Here is a 13,859-nt window from a genome sequence, read left to right as displayed (position 1 = left end):
ACTTGTGCACGTCCAAGGCTGGTCCCAGACTGGCCTGCTCTGTCCCCCCCCCCCCCGCCCCTGCCTCCCTCTCCCCCTCCAGCCAGGAACAGGCAAGGGTCTCTCCTTGGTTACACCTGAGTGCAGCCTGGGACTGTGGGTATGGCGGAGCTGGAGCTCTGGGCCCTCTGTGCGTGCCCCCTTTCTTCCTGAGCTCTGAGAAGGGCAAGGACGGCTGTGTTTGCTTCTGCCACCAGGAGAGCCATCCGTCAGCTCTCGCTAACGTGCTCAGTACCGTCTTCCCTGGGAAAACACTCGCCCTTCTTCACACGCTTAATTGCTATTTTCATCGCTATTAACGTTGCGGCTTGTGACACTTTATTATAATTAAGACTCTGTTTTGACCAGACTTCTGATCTGAGACATCCATTTGTAACATGATGTAGTGATGGGGACAGCATCGGCCGGGGACCCTCTGAGTCACCGACGCCTGCGGAGCCCTGCGCCTGGTGGGGCGGCCTGAGGCCGAGCCAGGGGTCTCGCTGGGGTCTCAGAGTTGCTGAGGCGGCTGCTGAAAGAGAAAGCCTTCTGGCAAAGGGATCAGGGCTCTGGGGGCCAGCATAACGTGTCTGCCTCTGGACACGTTGGGCCTGAGAGGAGGGAGGGCCCTGACCAGAGGCCTTTGTGTCTCTGAGGCCGGGTCGCAGCTGACTCACCCACACAGACTGCCTGTCCCCACTCCAGAGGCCAGCAGTCGCCTCCCTGGCGCCCATTCTAACGCAGATCATCCTTTCAGTCTGGACGGTTTTTGTTCCTTCGGAGGCCCCTATTAAGATGCAAATATCCGTAGGACCTAGAGAACGCTGTCAGGGCACTGGTGGCCGACACTGGTTGATGGACGTCTGAGCCCCTATAGAGACGGAATCCCCGACAGATGGGGTGTTTCTGTGTGTGTGTGCACAGGTGCATCGTTGTTCTTGTGCAGGCTGAGTGGTGAAGAAGTGAGGCGAGGACAGAGGAGAAAGGAACCAGGTCCAGATGGGTCCTGGGTCTACTTCCCAGGTCCCCCTCTGAGTCCAGGCCAAGAGGCTTGGGTATTTTTAGGTAAACCGTAGAAAGTCGTGGAAGGCTTTAGATCCAGGGAATGGCACAGTGTGAATGCATCTCAGAGAGATTAGTTGGTTGGTCCGAAGGAGAGGCCTGGGGAGGGGATGGGAAGGAGAGTCCTCAGGCAGGGAGACAGTTTTAGAAGAGTGGCGCATGTCGGGGTTACATCGCTCACTGAGGGCGGACAGACCATAACGTCCAGACCCCGCGTCTAAAGGGCTCCAGTCTAATGGTGGGGACAGGGGCGGAGGTGGTGAGACCCCTGAGAGGAGCCAGAAGCAGGGTGGAAAGACCAGGCGAGGCCCGTGGCAGAGGGCGCCCGAGAGAGAGGGACAGGGACCTTGGAAGGAGCCTGGAGCCTGGCGGGCTGGCCCCAGTGGAGAAGGAGCGGAAACGTCAGTGAACGTAGACAGCGTGAGCCCAGCCTAGGGGACTCTGCCGAAGCCCTTATCAAAATCACGGTTAAGCGCAGCTGCGCTAAGAGTGTTTGGGCTGGAGGGACCCGCAGACACGTGGCCCAGACGGGTGGCAAACGTCATAAGCTGACAGGTACTGGGGCTAAAAAGATTTCCCCACTCTGGGCAACGGCCCAAACTAACAGGGTGACATGTAATGAAGGACCCTCCCCCCCGCACTCGGGTCCCAGAAATAAGGATTATGAGAGGGATGTTGTGGGGAGGGGCTTGGCCGGCTAAAGGCAGCTGGAGCCGGCAGCGTGCGCTTCGAGGTCAGAGGCTGCTAGAAGCGGGTCCCAGATCAGGAGGGTGACGGCGTCGGAAGCCATGACTCAGGAGACGCAGTTTATGCTGGAGGAGAAAAGGTTTAGGGGACCCACGTGAGCACGAGCGGGCGGTGGCTTGTTCCGTGGGTGGAAGTTACAGAGGCTGCTGAGGGCCCTGCTCGCTAGTTTAGAAGCAGGACCTACTGACTGGAGACGTCGGGGAAGGATTGGCTGCCTGATAGGCAGTGAGTGCATCCTCCCAGGGGGAGTGCAGGAGCCCACGGCAGCCACTACCTGGGGATGCTCCCCAGGGCTCTTGCATTCTCGGGGTAAAAGGGGACTGGCTTTCTAACCCCATCGAATTCTGCACGCCTGACCCGGGCTCACAGGGACCTTTAGCCCTGTTCCCGTACTTGAGCTTTGCATGTGAAGTGATGTCACCGACCTCGAGGGCTCCCACGGTCCCCTGCACCTGCAGTCCCACCCTCTTCCCAACCGACAGGGCAGAGGAGGTCACAGCTGCCAGCCCGCACCGTAACAAGGCTCTGGGCTGTCTGGCTGCCTCGACCTCACCTGCGCCTCTGTCCACTGCCCTCCTGTGGAGACAGGACTTGGCTTTGAAGTCCCCAGGATGTTTTGCATCAGTTTTTCCTTTATTCATCCTAGAAACGTGTAGAGATAAAAGTCTCTGTCTCTTCGCTGCTCTTGTTTCCCCACCCGGAGACCCCTCTCTCCTAGTCACTCCCAACATCTTCCATCATCCGGGTCTCAGGGGCACCCCTGGGGACCACTCCAGGCACACAGGTGTCTGTCTGGCCCGTACAGAGCTTTCAGGACGGAGGTCTCTGCCATACAGCCCGGCAGTGGGAGGTTCTTCCTTAGACCTCACTGAAGGCGGCCTGGATGCCTCCTGGGCCTTGGGAGGTCTGCCGTGTCTTGCTGGAGCCGGCCAACGACGGGTCAGCATCTTTCTCGCAGAAAGAGCACCATGTTGCAAACCATTGTTCATTTTACTCCCGCTCCCAGCAAGACTGATGTGCAGCCGCTCCCCAGCTGACGCTGTTAGAACGATGAGTCCCTTGTGTTGTCCATCCCTAGCTGGAACTGAAACGTTCTCACCTCTCATTTCCCCCTTTCATTCGTTTTTAACTGTCCGGGCTTGTGCTGAACGGTCGGCTGACTTCCCCAGGCTCAGTCCGTGGCCGTGCGGGCTCGGTCCTCACTCCTGAGAGAATACTCCGTACCTCGTATTGCTGGGAAGGGAGCAGTCGGCTCTGCCGGAACCTGGGAGGGCTTGACGGGGCACACACTGCTGCCTTGATTCAGTAGGTCTGGGATGCCCTGCCCTCCCCGCCCCACCCCCGGCGATGCCGACGTGCTCCTCCAGGGACCACAGCCTGAGAACAGCTAGATGCACTAGTGATGCCGAGGGGGACTGCTCTGAGGATATCTGGGTTGGGTTTACAGAGGCTCTAATTCATCCTCTTCTCCTCTCCCCTCCCCCGCATCAGCACTCATCCCCAGAAGATTTACCGTCCTGATTCTGTTATCCTCAGGCTCTGACTTAAATCTGCTCGCAGCATTGCCTTAGCCGACTCCACCCTAGAAAGGATGGAGGAGGTCATGGGGAGGGGGGTGGGTGGGCCTGGGAAGTCCCCCCGAGAGCCATGACACCCTGGGGAGTCTGCCATCCATAGTCTCCCTGGGGAATGAAGCTGAGGACGGCCCAGACCCGGTGGAGGCACTGAGCGTCCGCATTCTCTCTTCTCTGGGCTGCAGGAGGTGGACATCTACACGGTGAAGACGGAGGAGCTGTCCTTCACATCCGCCTTCTGCCTGCAGATACAGCGCAATGACTACGTCCACGCCCTGGTCACCTATTTCAATATCGAATTTACCAAGTGCCACAAAAAAATGGGGTTTTCCACAGGTGAGCCTTCTGCTGGCCTTCCAGACCCTCCTGGCCTCGTGCCAAGGCTCTGTGGGAAGTGACCTCCCCGGCCTGGACGTGGGGCAAGGGCCGGGGGCATCAGCCAGGGGCCCTCACTTAGCACCTCCTAAGCCTCTCCAGCTGTGGAGGAATCGCACGTCCCCAGGGTTTTGGATGCCCGATGAGAAGGTAAAAAACTTGTGGCTGGTGTGGCCAGAGCTGAGAGCAAGTGTCGGGTGGGGAGAGGCAGGCGTGGAGGCCACCTTTCAAATGCACGTTTGTTCATTTAGTGTTTCCCGAGCCCCCTCTGTGTGGGTGGAGGATACGGAGACGCCTCATGACAGATTCAGCGTCTGCTTCCCTAGGCTGCAACCTGGCTCTACGTCTCCTTCCTGTCTTCCCAGCTTCTGTCCCTCCCCATTAAGTCCCTGACGTGCTCCAAACTCCTTCAGAGGTGCCTCATTGCCTGTAGCAGATAAGCCCAGATTGCTTAGCCCGGTAAATGGCAGGGGGTTGGTCCCCTGACCGGCCCCATCCCACTTCCCCAGCCTCATCTCTCAGCACCCTTCGCGCTGTGCCGTCCACCCCACCCCTTTGCTGCCGCACACGCAGCCCAGCACACGCTGGCCCTGCAGCTCTCTGCGCCCAGGCATCTTCAGTCCCTCGGCCGTGGCCTCTGCCTGCCCCAGCCCCGCTTCCATCCTCAGGGCAGGAGGGTCTTCTGTCAGATTTGTCTCCTTCCCTCCTGTATTTGTCTGCTGGGGCCACTGTAACCAAGTATTCCTCATGGTTCTGGAGGCCTCTGGAGTTTTCTCCTGAGGCCTCTCTCCTTGGCTTGCCAACGGCCGCCTTCTCGTGGCCGCCTTCCTCTGTGCTCATCCCTGGTGTCTCTGTGAGTGTCCTAATCTCCTTGCTCTACAAGGGCACCAGCCAGATTGGATGAGGGCCCACACTAAGGGCCTCGTTTTAACTAAAGACATTCTCTCTGAATACGTTCATAGTCAGAGATCCTGGGGGTCAGGGCTCCAGCACATGAATTCTGGGGGGAGACGATGCAGCCTCTGGCAACTCCCCCATCCCTCTCCTCCCCTGGCCGCCTCCGGCTCAGGCTGCATCTCTCAGCTCAGGTACTATGATCCCCTCCTTCCCTCCAGGGTCAAGGTTAGGCCTTCTTCCTGGGACTCCCTAACATCCTGTGCTTATGTCTGTCATGGCCATGCTTAAAGTGATACGGGTGCAGTCTAACAAAAAGATAACAAAAGGGTCTAAAAAGGGGCATAAAAAGTTAAGGAAAAAGACCTCTCCCCTATCCATCCCAGTCCCGTGCCTGAAAGGCATATTTGCTCACGACTTATTTCGTAGCCTCCGAAAAATTTCAGTGGTGCACAAGCAACTACATACCTACATACACTTTTTTTCCTTTTTATTTGAAATAATTATAGGCTCACAGGAAGTTGCAAAAATAGTCCATAGATTTCTGTGAATCGTAGACCCAGCTGCCTCCGCTGGTGGCATCTTCCATGACAGGAGTACGACATCCAGCTACTCTTTTCTTGAAAACACAGGTCGGCTCGCACCGTACGCACTGCCCCTGCTCCCTGTCTTTAGTTAACCATGTGTCTTGGAGATGCCGCCAGAGCCGCGCGGAGATATATCCAATCTCTTTTTTTTAAACAACTACCCAGGATTCCAGTGTAGGCTGTGCCACTATTCACTGAACATTTCCATCGTCTTCTGCAGACCTGGGTCTCCCCCAGCTGGGCTCACATCTCATTAATCTCTGCCTTCCTAGCTCCTCCCAGCGGGGTGTGGCTCCGAGATTTCTAAACAAATCTCTGTTCAATGCGTTTATGGAGCTAGGATTCCTGCCCTGAGCATGTGTTCATCCTGACCGCTCATGGGAGGTCTTCCTGGGAATTGGGAGCTTGTCGCCGGGGCTGAGTGTGCACGTGGCAGGGATAGGTGAGTTCTACCAGAATTTGAAGATACGATTATTCACTTCCTGCAGCCATGGTGCCAATGGTCCTCTTTCACATGGTGACAGCGATCCCACTTGATCATGTTGTTTCATCCTTTGTCTGTGTTGCCCAGTTTTCTGACACCTCGTTGATGTATTTTTCATCTATACAGATGAGTGACCCTGGGTCTGTAGATCTGTTTTCTTGTGAATCTCTCTCTCTCTGACTTTGCCAACAGAGTAATTCTGATCTCGTAGAATAAGTTGGGGAGGGTTTCCTCCTCCTTTTCCTGCTGGAAGAGTTTTTGAAGGATCAGTGATATTTCTTTTATAAATGCTTGCTGGAATTCCTTAGTGAAGGCATCTGAGCCTGGAATTTTCTCATGGGAGAGAACGGACAAGAGACTTCACCTGATCCCTCACAGAAGGGCTTCTTCCAGAGTTGGTGTCTCCTGACCATCAGGACTAGGGTCTTCTGGTCTCCATCAGCCAGGCCAGCGCTGGTGCCGCCTCGTCCTGGGGAAGTGACCAGAGAGCCCCGATCCGGGTCACTGTCAGCTGCTACCCTCCCTACGGGAGCAGCAGGCGAGCTTATCCTCTCGGTGGGTGCGCAGGAGCAGCCAGCAGGAGGAAGGGGTATTTTACCTGGACCTTGAAGGATGGGTGAGACTCAGCCTTGCCATGGTGAGGGTTGGGGCAGTGAGGGCTGAGGAGGGGCCCGATCGAGGACGGTGCCTGTGACTGGAGGCCAGGGATGGAGCCACGGTGGCTGGCTCTGCTTCCTCCATCCCTGGGCGATGCCTCCCCCAGGGCCCGCCCTGCCGCAGGTGATGGGAAAGTCAGGGGGCAAGGGCACTCTGGGAAGAGTTCTGTGTCTCTAAAGCCTGGGCTCCAGCCCCGTAGCTCCAGGCTGCGTTTTTCTTTCCCTGAGATGATCTGTTTCCGGCGGATGACAGCGTGGTTTTGGTCCAGCCTGTAGCATCTTTACCATCTTGGCCATCTTCCAGCTGGCATGGCTTTGGCAGTGGGCTTTACTCAGACCCTCTGCACTCTGACCAGCAAGGAAAGAATATTTCTCCTTTGTTTTTAAGGACCTCAGATGCACGGAATTAGATTAATCCGAATTCGTGGTTCATGACGTGCTACCATCATTGGATCACACACAGTTCACTTTTGGCTTATTTTTTAATTAATACAAGGGACACCTGTGAACTTGCCACCTAACTCAGTAACAGATTGTAAATAAAGTGCTATTAATTAGAATGTAATAGTAACTAGAACGCATTATTAACTAGAAGGTAATAATTCTAATTATTATTAGAATGTAAATACATTAGTTAATATGAAGAGATAAACTATTGTTAATTAGAATGTAAATATTAACCAGAAATACATTATGAATAAATATAATATGATTATGCTTATAATTAATACATGCAAGTCAAGTAATTCAGAGTCACATAATAAATCCCTGTGAGCTCACCATCTAACTCAAGGGCTTAAATACTACCAACACCTTTGCGGCTACCTGGATGGTCCCATCTTATCCCCTCCCTCCACATCGCCTCTAAATGAACATTATCCTGAATGTTCAGTTCCTTGTCCCCTGCTATTTTTAAAAAGTTTTATCATGCGTAAGTGTAGGCCTAAACAAGGTATCGTTTGGTCTCAGCTGGCTTTGAACTTCAGGCGAAGTGCAGCCTGCTGTAAGCGGCCCCTCGCCATCGGCCCCCAAGGTTTGCAGCTGCTCCGGGAGACCCACGCGAAGGCGCGTCGCGGCTTGTGCAGCTTCCAAACCGCCCCCGTGAACGGTGCTGGTGTCTGCCTGCTGCGGCTCCGGGCACAAGCACCCAGGGTTCCACGCTGTGCCAGCACAGCTGCCCCGCCCCTTGGACACAGCCTCGGAGGGCGGGGCAGGAAGTGGGAACTGGGCCCCCTGGGGCTCCTGCTGGAAGGGCAGTACCCAGAGTAGAAGCAGGCCTGCGCTAAGTCCTAGTTTTTCCAGGAAGCCCTTCAGGCCGTGGAGGTGCTGTTAAGCGAGCTCCTTTCTGGGCCTTGGGCTCATTAGTGAAATGACACGGTTGGACCTCGACTGCCTGGAAGCCCCTTCCCAGCTTTGCCACCCTGTGACACTGAGCCATTTTCTCAGGTCAGAGAAGCTTCTTCATGCATCGTCTTTAATTCTCCAAAAAGCCTGTGAACCCCCCCGGGAACAGAGTTACAAATTTACAGCTAGAAAAAGTATTAAATTCCAGAAAGAACTACCAGCCACTTAGCCATGGGGAAGAGAAAGAGGAAGCAGGATTCCACGCTCTCTCCAGAAGCACCAGGAAAAATCTTCCTGTGAGAGGCCCCAGACGTTTGCTCCTGCAGCCCCCGTGCACCCCTCCTCCATCCTCGGTCACAGCTCCCACCGGACCTTATGGCCAGCTACCTGAGTGTCTTCTCACTTAGGCTGCAGGATCTCGGGGGGCGAGGCTGTACTGGCTGCTGCTCCCCACGTTTAGGACCACATCAGGCACGTGGCAGGCACCCTGAGTGGATGACTGCTGAATGCGTGAATGATTGAATGAATGCCTGAATGAGTGAATGCACGCGCGAGTGAATGTATGAATGAGTGAATGAATGCCTGAATGAGTGACTGCACGCGCGAGTGAATGTATGAATGAGTGAATGAATGAATGCCTGAATGAGTGAATGCATGCGTGAGTGAATGTATCAATGAGTGAATGTATGAATGAGTGAATGAATGAATGCCTGAATGAGTGAATGCATGCATGAGTGAATGAATGAATGTGTGAATGACGGTACGGTCATAACGAGGAAGCCTGAAAGCCACTTACACTATCTTGAAGGTTGTAGTTGGGGCAGAGCGGGAGGGAAAGGCTTGTCCACTGACCAGAACTCTGGGTGTCGTGGTCCACAGTGATACTGAACGCTCACCCCTGTGCACAGCAACTTTCTGGAGAATCCCTAGAACATTCCAGACCACGACAATGAGGCAGCACCGCTTTACAGGCCAGAGCCATAGTTGATGGATACATGAAATGATATGCCACTTTCCACAATGATTAAATAACCACCTAATGCAATGGCTTAGCAGTACCCTAACCTGGGCCTGCTATGTTACAGATAAGGGGACCGTATAATTCGTCTTTCAAATGAGGACACTTTGAGAGTGAAAGGGAGAGCTACAGATAATTACACCAGGAAAACGGTCCTGGGCACAGCAGGAGGCTGGTCGTCCTCAGTGTATCCTTTCCCCTTCCCATCACCTGTCTTCACAGGGAGGTAAACTTTCTGCAGGTGTAGAAAATGAGCCCCAGGGTCACAGTGCAAATGCACGGCAAAGTGGAGACTGGGCACTGGGCCTGCTGTTGCCTAATTAAGTGTCCCTTCCACTGATACCCACCCAAGAGATGTATTAGATGTAAATGATTGAGTCTGAACGGCAACTGGCTGTGTATCTACAACACCTGGGGGGAGACTGCCCCCATCTCACACCCAGAATTACTGAATTCAGATCTCTAGGACTAGAGTCAAAACATCTGAATTGTCATCCACTTCTCCTGGACACCCTGATGGAGAACCTGCATTGAGAAAACTGCTTTAGCAATGAGTCCGTGGACCCATCGTGGAAATGAGATGTTTGGGGAAGTTCTTAACCTTTTGATGTTGATGTCAAGGGGAAATGTCGCTCTCCTCCAACCCAAGGCTGGTGTCTTTTGGGCGACCAGCATCAGAGGTGGACTTCTGGGCTCGCTGCTGGCGGAGCTGAGCCAGTGAAGTCTCTGGGAGTCTCACAGGCATCTGATTAGGAGGCAGAAGGTAGCTGCCGGAATCTCCTTGCCTGAAGGTCTTTAAGAACAGGAGAGACACCTGTCTGGGTAGGCGTGGGTGGCAGCGGGGGTGACAGTGCTGTCAGTCATACGCTGCCAGCCTCTGCACACCCCGGAGACGAGCTTTTGACAATTCGTTTAGATGTCGTTGGAAGGGAAGGTGCTGGGAGCAGGTGGACTTTGCCTGTGGGCCGCAGTATGCATCGGAGGCCAGGAAGGCTGGGCGTGTTTGGGGATCCAGGATCTGAGCGGCACAGACTCTATGTACATGATCCTCCTTCAAGCCCTTCCGAATCCTCAGGCTGCCTCCCCTCCGCTAGACCCTGAGTCTGCGTCGATTTCCTAAATGCACACACCGAAGGCTACTCGAGTGTCCAAACCACTGACATTTGATCAAGCTGGTTCATTGCAAAGGACACAGACAGACAGACTCTTCACCACCATTAAAATAGATCTTGGGGTTTGAACGATCTTGGTCTGACTGGGCATACGATAGATCCCCAGCCAGGTTGTGTGTGCACTCCTCCGGGCCGGACCGCGGGTGTGCATACGGTCGTGGGGCAGCCCCAATCCTTCCTGTGATTAAAACTCTGCCTTCTAGTGATTCTGAGTGCCTAGCCTTTGTTCTGCCTCCAAAGCCATCTATAAGGCCACATATAAGTCCTTCCATGTGACAGCCTTTGAAGTATTTGAAAGGCACTTACTACATCCTCCCTAAGTCTTCCCACCTTTAGCTCTGGTCCTAAGCAAAGAGGGAATCAGTGTTCATGAGTCCTGCATCCTGGTGGAGGGAGGTAAGAGCCTGAAGGGCAAGAAGAACTGACTGTAAGACGGGTTCTTCTACAACCCTTAGGTTCCAAAGCCGCGGTGTCACCGAACACCTCTGGGTACCTTGAGGCGTCACAACGCGCCCCCTCTGGGGCTTTTTACCATCGTTCATTTATTCGGTACTCACAGACCCAGCAAGGGTGGTGATGGGCTCTGAGGACAGAGCAGTAAGCAGACCCCGGCCCTCATGGAGATTGCAGTCTTGCGGAGGACACAAACACGTAAAAAGAGACAGAGACGGTTATGCAGGGGCATGACAGTCACCGTGGTGACATAAGCCCAGGGTGCCCTTAATCCAGCTGGGTCAGGCAAGGCGTGCCCAAGGATGTGACCTTGAAGAATGAGGAAGGGAGAGGCCGGTGATGAGGGAGGGAAGAGTGTCCCAAGGACGGCTGCTGCTGAGGAAGGGGGCCCATGAGACAGGACCCCTCATCTAGTTGTAGAATTGGTAGTGTGCCCAGTTGTAGAATTGGTAGAGGGATGGGTGGGATTTCGTGGCAAATGCAGGGGAGGGGACGTGCAAGCCTCAGTCAGTGTGGATGACGTGTGAGCTGTGGAGCAGCGTTGGGTCCGTGGAATGAGAATCTTCCCCTATTCCTATTCATCCAGGTAGGAAGGCACGGCTGAAACCCCAGGGCAGGCTGGGCCAAGGGAACTAGGATTGGTTTTAGGACAGAGAGGCAGGCAGGGAAAGCTATGTGTAAGACTGGGGTATCAGCGGAATCGGCGAAACCGGCTTAGCCGTGGCGTTGGCATGAACGGTGTCATTTAAGCGGAGACAGGATGCACCACCCTCCCAATCTCTCCCCTACAACGTCTGAAAGTCTCACTCTGTTGAACTAATGAAAACCAGTAGCATTTTGAGATTCGTTGTTAACGCCGCCCCCGTATGGCTTTGTAATATCAGCTTGTTTCTCTTCTGATCCCCAGCGAAGACCCGCAGTCCCGAGGGGGCGGGGCCTCGACCCCGGGAGGAGTCCCCGGGCTGAGCGCGGCGTCCTGCGGGCTTAGAGCAGGCGCAGGGGCTGGGTGCCTGACCCAGTGAGAGCGCTCGCTGCGGTGTTCAGTGGGTCGTCCGCGCGGGGTCCCGGCCCCTCTGAGACGTCTTCTCTAACTCTTCCTTGTCATCCTTCAGCCCCCGACGCCCCCTACACCCACTGGAAGCAGACTGTCTTCTACTTGGAAGACTACCTCACCGTCCGGAGGGGGGAGGAGATCTACGGGACCATATCCATGAAGCCAAATGCCAAAAACGTGGTGAGTGCCGAGGCATCCTCTGTGAGGCCGGGGTCAGAGTGGAGGAGGGACCCGGGGGCCGGCTTCCAGGGAGCTGCCAGGACCCACTTGCCCCGGGGGGCCTGGCTGCCTTGTGCACAACCGGTGAAGTTACAGGGGAAGCGGTAGGAAGGCGGGTTTGGATGTGATGGCCTCCTTCAAGGACTCCAGCCTGGACCCCTTAAGACTGGGGAACTGGAGCCTTTCTGTAGGACACCCTGGACACCCTCCCAGCCTTGAGGACAGCTTCCCGCCCTCGGTGGGAGGTGTTTTGAGAACAGAGGCTGTGGCCATGGACTTTGCCTCATTTAGGACCAGCTGAGCCAGGAAAGAACAGTGTGTGGTGGCTTGGAAGACCGGGTTCGCCTTCCTCAGGCTGGCCTGGGGGGCTGGAGGCCGTGTGATTCTCTCTGAGCCCCCTGGGGTGCGGGCACGTGCCGGGCAGGCGCCGACGGTGCGCCGAGGCTTCCGCCCTGGGAGACTCAACCGCCCCACTTCTCCCGGGATGAAACCAGAGGGAACACCTCTGTATTCTAACAGGAAGGACTTACTTAGGTTAGAAATCAAAGGCCTCCCCGTGAGGGTAACGAGGCACCGGAAGAGGCTCCCGAGGGCTGTTGGTGGGGAGCGGAGTCCTGAGCTGGAAAACCCTAGCGGCGCACATGCGCCCGGCCCTCTGCCTGCGGGGAGGGGGGCGGTCCCTGCCGCCTTCCGCGCTGATGCCCCGGCTCCTCCTTCTTTGCAGCGAGACCTCGATTTCACAGTAGACTTGGATTTTAAGGGACAGCTGTGCGAAACATCTGTATCTAATTACTACAAAATGCGTTAGCACACGTGGGAGGCTGCAGAGAGCGAGCGAGCACGGAAACTCACCTCCGTCTGAGGCGCCGCCACAAGGGACCCTGTTTGCAGGACTACACGCTCCAAACCGGAGTCTGACACTCTGCCCTTGAGATTGGTAAACTCAGCCGGCCTCCTGAGGCCCCTGCCACTGGACAGAGGGCCTCCAGCTTCTCGGCTCTGCTCTGGGGGCCCTTCTCAGAGGCTCTGTCGTCCCGACAGAGAGCCACGGCCAGCGCGGCAGCCGGGCCCCGATGGAGGAGTCCACGCGTGTCCCCATCGTCCTCCTTAACCGTGACTCTCGGATCTTCAAGTTTTGCATGCTGCAGGCATCTCGGACAGATTGCTTCACTAGACCCTGGAGACTAGCGTCTTTGATAGCATAAGCCAGACGCTGTGCGTGCGGCGGTGCGCGTGCGCATGCGCGGACAGCATACCTATTCGTTCCTTTACCCGGCACGCGGGTATGTGCTTGCATATACAGCCAAGCGGTAGCGTCCGTGTTCATCCAGGGCTGTGTGCGTGTGTGCGTGCGCGTGTGTGCGTAGAATATATATTATCTCAGAGGAGATTCTGTTGCTTTCGAATAGGAATTTGTTTTGTGATTAGTTCTCCCCCTTCCCCACCCCTTCCCCGCTATGAAATGTCCTCTGTACAGCTCCGGTCTCCTTTTGACTAGACTGTGGCTGCGAACCCTGGACATAGGACCATGCACTCCATGGGCGCTCAATAAATGCACATGAGAGCGAAGCGATGGGGCGGCTGTGTTCTCGGCGCTCTGGGCAGGGGGGCGGGAGGAGGTCGGAGGCCACAGTGGAACAGAGGATCCAATCGTGCCGCTCCCAGAAGGAAGGTAGCTCCTTGGAAAAGGGAGCCTTGAAGCTAGGACCAGTCCAAGGGCTTCTCCCTTGTGACCCTCAGGGGTGGGAGGAGAGTCCTGCAGCTGGGGTGGGGGGACATGAGTTAACCTCGAGTGCTCCAGAATGGGAGGCGAGGTGTAGCCCGATGAGAGGCCAAGGTCAGGGCGGGAAAGGCTGGGAGGGTCCAGAGGAAGCAGGAGGTGGTGTGAGCTCACGGTCCTGGGCTGCTAGTGTGAGATGAGGGCAGGGTCTGAGGGCAAGGCCGGTGGAGGCACGGGCCAGGGCGTGGTGGTGGACCGTCTCGTTCCTACTCTCCCTCACCCCGTTACTGGCTGCCTAGGTGGGTGTCTGCCCTGGCCTGCACCCTCCCCATCAATGGGACCGCCCCCCCCCCCCACCGTCTTGAACAGGGCACCCACAGAGCCCAAGTGAAAGAACTTGGGTCCTGGAGGTGACATCCTAGGTTCTACAGAAGCTCCCTTCCCCAGAGTGGTTGCTAAACCTCCAGTTCCCCAAACGATTT

General features: G+C 55.6%; 1 protein-coding gene across 3 annotated transcripts in view; it reads left to right on the top strand.

Annotated features, from left to right (window-relative positions):
* PRMT8 (protein arginine methyltransferase 8) overlaps positions 1–13,218 on the top strand; it is an 81,450-nt gene extending 68,232 nt beyond the window's left edge. For all 3 annotated transcript variants that reach the window (XM_060306431.1, XM_060306430.1, XM_060306432.1), the window contains 3 exons: positions 3,587–3,737; positions 11,497–11,618; positions 12,382–13,218. In XM_060306431.1, the coding sequence (XP_060162414.1) occupies positions 3,587–3,737; positions 11,497–11,618; positions 12,382–12,465 (357 nt within the window). In that variant the 3' untranslated portion in view covers positions 12,466–13,218. The remainder of the gene's footprint in view (positions 1–3,586; positions 3,738–11,496; positions 11,619–12,381) is intronic.
* The last annotated feature ends 641 nt before the right edge of the window (positions 13,219–13,859 follow it).

Source organism: Globicephala melas, chromosome 10 (genome assembly GCF_963455315.2).
Source record: "Globicephala melas chromosome 10, mGloMel1.2, whole genome shotgun sequence".
In the NCBI taxonomy this organism is placed as follows: Eukaryota; Metazoa; Chordata; class Mammalia; order Artiodactyla; family Delphinidae; genus Globicephala; species Globicephala melas.
This window is presented reverse-complemented; position numbering and strand designations above follow the sequence as displayed.